Source organism: Cebus imitator, unplaced genomic scaffold (genome assembly GCF_001604975.1).
Source record: "Cebus imitator isolate Cc_AM_T3 unplaced genomic scaffold, Cebus_imitator-1.0 Scaffold137, whole genome shotgun sequence".
NCBI classification, from domain to species: domain Eukaryota; kingdom Metazoa; phylum Chordata; class Mammalia; order Primates; family Cebidae; genus Cebus; species Cebus imitator.
The window spans coordinates 2477038-2487267 of record NW_016107452.1 but is presented as its reverse complement, the minus strand read 5'-3'; the positions used below and the strand labels follow the sequence as shown (position 1 = coordinate 2487267).

The 10230-nt window shown below is 42.2% G+C and overlaps 1 protein-coding gene across 2 annotated transcripts in view; it reads left to right on the top strand.

Moving 5' to 3' along the window:
• The window catches only part of MAF (MAF bZIP transcription factor), a 14892-nt gene extending 5926 nt beyond the window's left edge, over positions 1 to 8966 (top strand). The window contains exon 2 of one of the 2 annotated variants that reach the window (XM_017541881.2): positions 8905 to 8966. In XM_017541881.2, the coding sequence (XP_017397370.1) occupies positions 8905 to 8938 (34 nt within the window). In that variant the 3' untranslated portion in view covers positions 8939 to 8966. Of the gene's footprint in view, positions 1 to 382; positions 624 to 8904 lie in introns of those variants that run through there. The other variant, XM_017541880.2, reaches the window with a different exon arrangement.
• The last annotated feature ends 1264 nt before the right edge of the window (positions 8967 to 10230 follow it).

The following is a 10230-nucleotide window of genomic DNA, read 5'->3' as shown; positions in this document are numbered from 1 at the left end:
AAGAAGCAGGTTTGGGCCCCCGAACTTTACAAAATCAAGTACAGAGGTGCTGGCAAAAATGGGGTTTGAGTGGCTGGTTGTAAGTGAAGGTTGACTCCTAGTAAAAGGCATTTTTAGAAATAACGATTATTGAAAACTTTGAAGTATATTGGGAGTGGCACATGAATACATGTTTTTTTTTTCGTTTATTTTTGTTTTGTTTTTGTTTTTGTTTTTTTACAAAGAACTCCTAAATCCTGAATAAGTGCCGTTCATTACAAACAAGTCTCTAAATTAAAAAAAAAAAAAGAAGAAATCACATGAGGAAATTTAGCTTTCCCCTTTACGCTGCATTTGAGTCTTTGTCTAAATAGTGTTAAAATTCCTTTCATTCCAATTACAGAACTGAGCCCACTCGCAAGTTGGAGCCATCAGTGGGATACGCCACATTTTGGAAGCCCCAGCAACGTGTACTTACCAGTGTGTTCACAAAATGAAATTTGTGTGAGAGCTCTGCATTAAAAAAAAAAAAAAATCTTTATTATTATTATGTGCAGTCATGGAGAACCACCTACCCCTGACTTCTGTTTAGTCTCCTTTTTAAATAAAAATTACTGTGTTAGAGAAGAAGGCTATGAAATGTATAACTTCCATAGTAATTATGCCTCTTGTCTGGGGGTTTCATAGAGACCCGTAGAAAAGCGCACTCCTGCTTTTTGATGTATGGTGTGTGCAAGTGGACAGGTGCAATGGTTTTCAACCTGCGATAGTAGTTTTAAAAATTCACTGAAATTACAAAGATATATATATATATATATATATATATATATATGCATATATATATTGAAAAGTTTCCTGGAATGCAACAATTAGCATTTTAAAAGCATATATAGGCATGCACATTCCAAATAGTACTTTTTCATGCTTCATTGTTTCTCTGGCAGATAATTTTACTAAGAAGAAAAATATATACTCAACTCCCCTTCCCTAAACAAATGTGTAGGCAGAGGCCTCGGTGGAGCCGAGCCCCGTGGTTTTCTCATAGGCTATAGACAGTGTTGCATTTATCAGTGATGTTAAAAGTGATCATTTGTTAGACATAGCTGTAAATGAAAACAATGTGTCGCAAAATACACAGTTAGTTAAATACACACCCCCCCGCCCGCCCCACCAACCCGCTGCCTTTTGGTGTCAGTTTTTCCTCCCTTTTCGTTTAGCTCTCAAGCACTCACAAAATCACCTCCTTTAAATTTCCCTGGCTTCTTGCATGTTTCCCTTTTCAAAAACCATGTAATAATTTTTTACAATGTATCTGACACGTTAATATATTGACATCAAATAGGCAGAGGTTCTACTTTTGCCTGGCAGATAAATCTGCTATGGAGACATTTCCTCACTGTCTGAAAGCCATAACCACCTGCTTGCCTTTCAACAGAGACCCCTCCGATGGGACACGCTGTTATCACTGAATGCCTGATGCTCGCGCTCTGATCTTTCCTCCCTTGTACCTTTATCCCAGGCATGTTTACTTAATGACACCAATTCTAGATACTTCTGTTCCCTTTGGCCACACCACCAGTTTTCCTGCTAAAAGCAGTGGACGGAAAGCAACTCATGGTCACCCTCGAAAACATGGCACACAGCTGTCTCGGTAGCTGCATTCCCAGCATGTCCTGGTCTAAATATCTAGTGTTGCCTATGACACTTTCAGCGGTTCCCAAGCACAGTACACTGGGAGGCTTTTGCTGTTGAGGCCGTTGTTTTTGTTTAGGCCAAATTACTTCCGTATTCACATACGCTTGGCTTTATGAAATACACTCCTCCAGGCTACTAGGCCAATCAATATATTTAAAAGTCTGATTGCCACAGAAGTCCCGCTCTCTCTCTTTTTTTTTTTTTTCTTTTGTCTGCCGGTAGTGAAAAGACTGAGATAGGCTGGAAGACTACACGAGTACATGAGTGACAACCTTCAGCTGTCTGATTTCCGAGCCAGTAAAACATACAACTAGCCTCTCCTTAGCACTGCTAATATAAACATCCACTAAGAGGGGATAGGAAGTGAGACTTAACCAGCTACACGTTGCTGACTTGCAAGGTTCTCCACTACAATTCACTGCCATTTGATTTTTCAAAAATAATTTTGTCCCTTTCAGGAAATATCTCAGTTCTTTTATATATATTTTTTTATTTATCTGCAGTGATAGGCTACAATTTTTACCTCCTCTGATTATTCCTCAGGTTGCCGAATGAATAATTTGGGGTCTGTGCCTTCCTTGTTTTGGGGAAAATAAGAGAAACTTTGGAGTTTGTTTCACTCTTAGCCCATTCTAAATCTAAAAGAAGATGTCCCAAGTTGAGGCAGGGCATACAGTAGTTATAAAGGAGGTGGTCCAGGTCCAGCCACCCTAATCAAGATTTGTTTGTTTTTAAGCACTTGCTTAAAAGCGGAGCAAGAGCCTTAACCCACCTTCCCATAACACTGTTTTTCTCGCTTTTGATATAAATCTTCAAAATTCAGACATCAAACAGCCCCAGAAAAGGGGAATTCTCTCCAGGCATTGCTCCGCCCCAGCTCCTGAACAAACCCAGCTCTGTCTGGAATTTTTTTCCCCTAGCGGGGGTAGGGGACAGGGTGAGAGAATTTCAGTCTCCCAGGCTGTCTCATGATTGTTGGGGCATAAAGAAACACAGTCCTGCCACAAATTGGGAGCATCTTTACCCTTTAGAGAGGAACAAAACAAAACAAAACAAAACCAACAAATCAAATTGCTTTGCACGAAGGCGTAGCAAATACGATCTCGGGCTCCCTGTTCCCTGCACCATCTGTAGGAGGTGAGAAATGAGGGAAACAAGAAAAGGAGAACTTTAAAAGCAGGAGGCCCAGGAATAATCCCTGTTACCAGTCTAAATTTCACTTGCTCCATGGCTAATGTCAGACCCTAGTGTGCATGTGTGCCAGGAATAAACGGTTCAGCTGTCCATTTCTTTAAAATATGTTTATGTGCTTCCTTTTTGAGAACAATTTTAGGGACCAACCCCAAATAGACCGATTTGAGGAAATCGTTAATGTCTTAACATTGGAGCATTTATAAACACATCAGTCTGTGATTTGATGGTGATGACATTTTGGACCAACCAGACATGTTGTGCCAATGTTTAAACGGTCACTGCAGTTTTATGACATCATGACAGTTGTTTATTGTTTAAATTTGAAGGCCCTCTGTGTGATTTCCATAAGTCTGCCCGATCTAAAAAGGCTGAGATGGGAAGAGCAAACCAACACATAGAAATGAAATCTTTATATGACTTTTCATCAGAGTCGTACAGTTTTAAGAAACTCACGAAACACATTTTCCATGGCAATGATTGGAATGCACAGTTCTTACACAAATCATAGCATCTCCTGGGCACCTCTTCTCTTGTTTAACACAATTCATTTTCTTTTCCCTCCTTTTTATTAAATGTTTCCCCTATAATTAGAATTGTGGATTGCAAAATCACATTCCTCCCTTATGCAGAGATGCACCTTAGATCTTTAGTTACAATTAGAAGGAGCATTGATTCAAGAAAGGAGGATGAAGGAGGGGTGTCAGCTGAGGTTTGGGAAAAAGAGTGGAAGCAGAGGAAATGGCTTTCTGTATTTTCCCCTGCACGCCTCAACCTGCCGCTCACCCCCCAACCCAGGCCTGGGTGTGAACTGCAAATGGGTGAATTGCATTCTGAATTTCTGTATTCTAAATATTCTGATTACCGGCCTTGACCGTTTCCAAGCTAATATTCCAAAGAACCATTTTTATCTTGTTGTTGGTTCTTTACATAAGGGAACAGGAGAAGCCATGAAACATTATAGAACTGGGTTGGAAGAGTGAAAATCACTCTCCATCCAGAATTCCCAACAAGAATGGTTGCAAAGGGAACACTGGCCTGAAAAATTAGGTTAGGAGTTCAGATTCCCTTTTTGCAGCCAGTAGTGGCCCTGGCTCACCACATGACCTCATCCACTCCTTGAGGCCTGTAGAAGTGGGTTTCTGGCCTTGTTGGAGGGATTCTGCAGAAGGAAAACAGGCCAAGGATCCCAGGACAACAGGCAACCGCAAAGAGGCCCAGAGAGCAGAGGAGAGGAAGGGGAACCGCCTGCAGAGGCTGGGGAAGTATGGTCCAGACTGACAGAGGCCAACCTTGGCTTATGACCTCCAGTTGCCAGAGGTCAGCTCCAGGTCATTCTGAGGATCCCCCAGAACCTCCCACCAGGAAGGATGTGTTTGCAGGGAGACTGACAAGCCACTGACAGGTCCTGAGCTCCCCAGAGTCCTTGGCACCAGGGTCTGCAACTGTCCCACCTGACTCCTGTCTAATCCTAGTGTCTTCTCCATCTTTTCCTCCCCTGGCTCGTCATCCAGGGCCATAAAAGAGCCTCAGAGGGCACTGTCCTCAGACCAACAAGTGCCAGAAGCTAAGGTCTGGGACCCAATAGGTCACCTCTGCCCCAGTTTAAGTGCAGACACAGACAAGAGATGGGGAGAAGGTCCGGGGAGCTTCGCTGGAAGTCCAGCTGGAATCTTTAAAGCTGGCCAGAGCTTTTGGTGCAATGGCCTTGAAGCCTAGAATGAAGGAGATGAAGGCAGAGAGGATGCTGAGTTTGTCCCCTCTCCCAGTTTCTAACAACCCTCCTTCCACGCCCCCCCATCACGTCCCGTCCCCTCCCCCCCCATCACGTCCCGTCCCCTCCCCCTGCAGTCCCCAGACACAAACAGAACACCTCAGCCCAGTCCTTTACGCACGGGTTCTGAGTGGCCCAGTGGCCCTGGGCATCACTGCCCGAGACTGGTGGCTGCAGATTTGTGGGGCTGGGTGTGCTCCCCACCCTTTGGGGTCTCCCGAGGGTCCTGCAGCAGGCGCGCCGGGACGGGAGCCCAGACAAAGGGGGCGGGTCCCGAAGATTGCCTGAGGCTACCGCGTCCCTGGGTCCTGGGCCAGGCCTGCAGTCCCAGACCCGCTGCGGAGCCCAGGGAGACCGGTGGGCCCAGACGCCAGCAACGCAGCGCCCCTCGGAGATTCCCACGATGGCAGCCCGGTGCCCGGAGGCGCCAATGACGGCCACACCCAGCGCGCCCCAGGGCCCCGTAACCACCCAAGCTCCCGCACCCCTGCAGGAGCTCGGGTGGTGTTGAAATTTGGTTTAAGAAGTCAAGAGGAATGCCCTGGCGCAAGCGAGCTCCGGGGATATCCAAACTCCCCGGTGCGCTGCTCTCCTGGGTGGGCGCCTGGAGGGAGGGAGTAAGACTCGGCCCCGCAAGGCTCCGCCTTCGCCTTGAGACCCCCTCACTCCACGCCTTAGCGGCCCCAGGAGTCCTCTGTAAATACGATCATGGGCTCCAGATCATTTGATTTTTACCCTATTAGTTTTCCGGCCCATTTTCCAGATCTTTTTTTTTTTTTTCTTCCCTACTTCGGTTAGAGACAGAGTAAGAGGGAAAAACAGAAAGGAAAGAGAGAAATCCAGATAGCATGTTTACAAATCTTTATGGAAATCTCCATACGATTTGGGGTTTCCGTGGTGTAGTTTGATGCACGTTATAAAACAAAGCCAGTCAAGCAAACTTTATGAGGATTGCTCCAACAGCGCCAGGATGAGTGTCCTGCCTGCATTCTTGGATTTCACACCGTTCTAGACACATCACATGCAGTAAATTAACATGGGGATTTAAAACCACTAATTTCAGAACGGATCGTTTCCATGCCGGGCCTTTTTCTTAGAGGGACCCTCTGCTTGTATGAATACTTAAGTTAGACAAGTATCATTACACCTTAAAAAAATAAATCCCCCTTTTACTCTCTTCCTCTCTCTTAGGGAAGAATTTATTCATGCACAGATAAATATATTGAAACTAAAACAATAGTAGCTGAGATGCTTTTACACTCAGATTTTTTGTATAAATCCTTTTTTCATAGAAGATGGAAAAACCCTCGGTAATCATTCTAAGACTAAATCTGTTAAAAAGTGATGGTTGTGTCTCTCCATTTTCAGGCATTCACTACAATGTATTTTTCATCTGCCTTTAAAAATTTTATTTATTTATTTATTCCTGGAACCCTTTAACACATTAGGAAGGAGGAAAGCTATTAAAAGATAAATCTGGCCCCGGTGCATTGGGGCCTGTATTACCAGCTGTGGGAGGCCGAGGCGGGCGGATCACCTGAGATGGAGTTTGAGACCAGCCGGGCCAACGTGGTGAAACCCCGTGCCTACTAAGAATACAAAATTAGCCTGGCGTGGTAGCAGGTGTCTGTAATCCCAGCAACTCGGGTTGCTGAGATGGGAGAATCGCTTAAACCTGGGAGGCGGAGGTTGCAGTGAGCCGAGATCGCGCCATTGCACTCAAGCCTGGGCGAAAGAGCAAGACTCCATCTCAAAATTTAAAAAAAGAAGAAAAAGATAATTTGCAGTTCCCACTTTATGATATTAAAGTGATGCAAAAGGCAGAGTTCATCAGTCAACTGTGTCCTTTGGTAGGCATGCACAGAACCTGGCCTGAAACTTCCGTCTCAGGGTAATCTTCTCATATGAAAGGTAAGCTCCCTTTGCCAGACTTTCTGTGACTCGGAGCGGTCTGGAGACACACGCTGACAGTCTCCGTGCGGCACGTTTTCAGGTTGTGATCCCCATGTTAATTTACTGCACTGTGCAGGTAATGAGCCCTTTTAAAATCTTCTCTGGAATATCAGTGCACGCTCCTATGCTATTTCAAGAACTCTTCAACTGTTAGGTAAACAGATCCGAATGTAAAAGCTATGTGCTCGTAGACATCTGGCTTAGATTACTTCATTGCGTCCCTGCCCAAAAATCTTCCTTCTTACCCCCGTATGAGACCTTCTTTTCCCCCACCGTCTTTCCCCAAGTAACTGGTGTGAAGGAAGGTAATGAGAATATAGAAACTGCGATGGTTTTTGGGCTCTACTCTGGGTGCAAACAAAATCTACCCCCCTCCCCACCTTTTGAAAGTAAATGCTTTGATAACAGGATGGGTTCCCCAGGTGGCCAGAGAGTAGAGGTCATCTTGAGGAAAATGACACCAATGATCTAAAAAGGACATCTACTTTATGAGATTTCAGGCAAGATGCCAGATATCGCATTTAATGAGGCCTGATTCTTTTTCTCCAAAAATAACGGAGACTATCAATGATAGGTCAGGAAGAGAAAGGGAGCATTTTGCAAAGACTACGTCCAATTATTGCTTTGTAATAATTTTCTAAAATTGAAAAACGCTTCACTAGTATATGATCTCATGTAAATATTCCTTGCCGAAGCTTAACATATGTTTGCAATGCCCCAAAGGAATTACAAAAATATTCTCCCCACAATCTCTTAAGCTTTTAAACTCTATTCACTTGAATTTCTAAAAAAAAATCTGTTGTTTGTAAAGATTAAAAAAAAAGTAATCCTATAGGGGAAGTTTTTTTTTTAAAGATTAGTCATCTGAACTTCAAATGGAAAACAGTTGGTACTGATACACATCCAGGTTTTATCATTTCAATCTGTTTCTTGTTTATTTGCTATTATTTTTTGCATAGAAATTATATATTTGGCCAAAAAAATGTATACTAATACATAAAGAAGAGTAGTTTCTACCTTAAGATTTGAAAAGCATTCCTACATGAAATGCGAATGAACGCATATAAAGTATTTGGGGCAGCTTTGACAGATACAAGAGTAAGAATTTATTTATCCGAGTGCTTTGGGCATAGTCTTACCATTTAGATAAAGGGTATTTGAAGGAATTAGAGGGTTACGGTGAATGAAAATGTAAGTAAAGGAAGATTATATGTTCCGTTACAGCAGCCTAGAGAATTCAGCAGGTGCATGAGCATGGCATATTTGTTCACACCAATTGTAAGGTAATCCAAATAAAAGTGTAGGGGATTAAAGAAAATAACTGAATATCCATGTTGGAAAAAGAATTAGATTGACTTACTAGTTTATCGCTGTTATTGTACACAGATTTTCTGTGACCATGTTGGATTTTTTAAATTAGATTTCAAATATATTTTGACAGTCTGAACTTGTATAGTGTGACTAACTATAGGAAGAAATGACAGATCTGCTTTGTTATTAAACTGCTGTCTGGAAAATATTGGACTCTGTACAGTAAATGATAATTATTTTGCCACTTACATTAGTACAGCTAATAGCAATAAGCGTTTTTTTGAACCATAGAAAGCTAACTACTTTGAATTACTGTGCTTTGTTATTCACTGTGAAGCAAGAGGACTTTTTTTTTTTTTTTTAAAGCAACCTCATTTTCATATCACAGTTCTAAGCACTCCCTGCTACTAATTTAAACAGGGAAGAAGTTAATAAATAAAGAGGTGGTATCTAAATGGTTCTATTTGTTAAAAGAACATTTGCAGTTAAGGTCAGTGGGGCCAGGAGAATAGACAGAGCAACAGAGGAGGTGGGGGGAGATACAAGAGAAGGAGCCCTAGCACATGCCCACGGAACCTGGGCCAGGGTGGCTCTCCGAGAGGCAGGCAGCCTGGAACACTTGAGAGAAGCCCATCAGAAATGATTCGAATCCTCCCCTGCTATGAACCCAGAATTTCTTGGCTCCCTTTAACTGAGGACAGCTTCAAAGCTGATCCAGGCTGCCAGCCAGTGGGTTATGGCTATCTCAGCCTCCCAGTCGGGGAGCAAGAGTTCAGAGGGAGTGAACTTGTCTCGAGGGCCATTCCCTTCCACGTCAACCCCTCCTCTGGCTTGGCAGGCTGGAGGCCACCACACAAAAGCAAATGGAACAAAGTCACTTTCTTTTGGTGTAACTCAGGCGTTCTGAAAGATAGTTAGGCTGCCTGTAGCATACTGTTCTTGAAACATTCTTCGTGGTTATTAATTACCCTTTGTTTATTTTAATATATTTACTAAATCAGGTACCCAAGGGAATCCTCTACATCAGTGATGTGAAAATATCCAGTTGCCTGAAGTCAAAGAGGTACATCTTGAATTTTGATTTGCATGTGCTTGAGTTTTTGGGTTTTTTTCTTTCTTTTTTTTCTTTTTTTTTTTTTTTTTTTTTTTTTTTTTTTTTTTTTTTTTAATGAAGGGGAAAGCAAGGAAGCAAACAAGGAATGCTGGTAATTTTTTAGGTTTGAGAAGTTCCTGTTTTAGTATTTGCATTTCACACGTCTTGTAAATGGTGACGCTAGGTGCCAAAGAGGAGTGATACATGCAGTCTATGTGAGAAGCAGCGTGCATTTATATTTTTCTGTATTTATTTCATTACATACATGTGTTATGTCAAGTTACTTATCCAGTTTGAGTAGATCTCAGATCTTCAGCTTTATCTCATGTGAGTCTATTGTCTCTCAAAGACCTACTTCTTCTGCTTGAATGTCAGAAAACTGGGGAGAATCTGTGAAACTAGTATCCATTGTCCTCGGCCAGTTTTACCAGGGCCTCGTAAACATTTCAAATTTACAGTCACTTATAATTCACTCCATGCTCACCTTTGGACATTTTAGTGTAATTTCAAAGCACAGTATGTCCCCACTTCTACATCCAAATGTGACTGTGGATTCCTTCCCCGCTTCGAAGCAAGGCAGAAGGGAAAGGAGGACATGGGTGGGAAGCAGAAATCTGACTTTCATCTATTAAAATAATGGAATTGAGCTATTTAAATGGGTTTTCAATTACAAGTGTCCCAGCATGAATTTTATTATGAACCCCCTTCATTTGGTAAACTAGACCAACACTCTTATACCAATAATTACTTCGTGTCATCGTTTTATGTATTATTATCACCTCTTATTGGCTAATGGAACATTTGATTTCTTTAATTAAAAATTGTTCTTGCTGAGAAATTTGCATGAAACAAATTTTTTGGTTTTTGAGGGAAACTGAGGGGGGCAAAAATCACACTTTGAAATTGCTGCTCTTTGCGAAGGAAGTGTGTTAAGGATCCAGTGAACTGATAGTGTTGGAAAAACATAGCCTCATTTTTTTCTGACTATTTAAAACTAGTATCTGGTTACTTACTTCTACACGGTGCTACCATGAGAGTCTTACTTTAAATAACTGTACTGTGAATATTTTGTTATTTATTTTCTAGTCTTAGGTGAAATTAACATTTTCTTTAATAGCTCCCATACATAGATTGAAACTCGGTGTATACCTTTGGGGTGAATTTGTGTGTCTGAGTGTGTGCACGCAGTACCAATGCTTTCTTTCTTTATTGTCTCTGTCTTTACCATTATAAT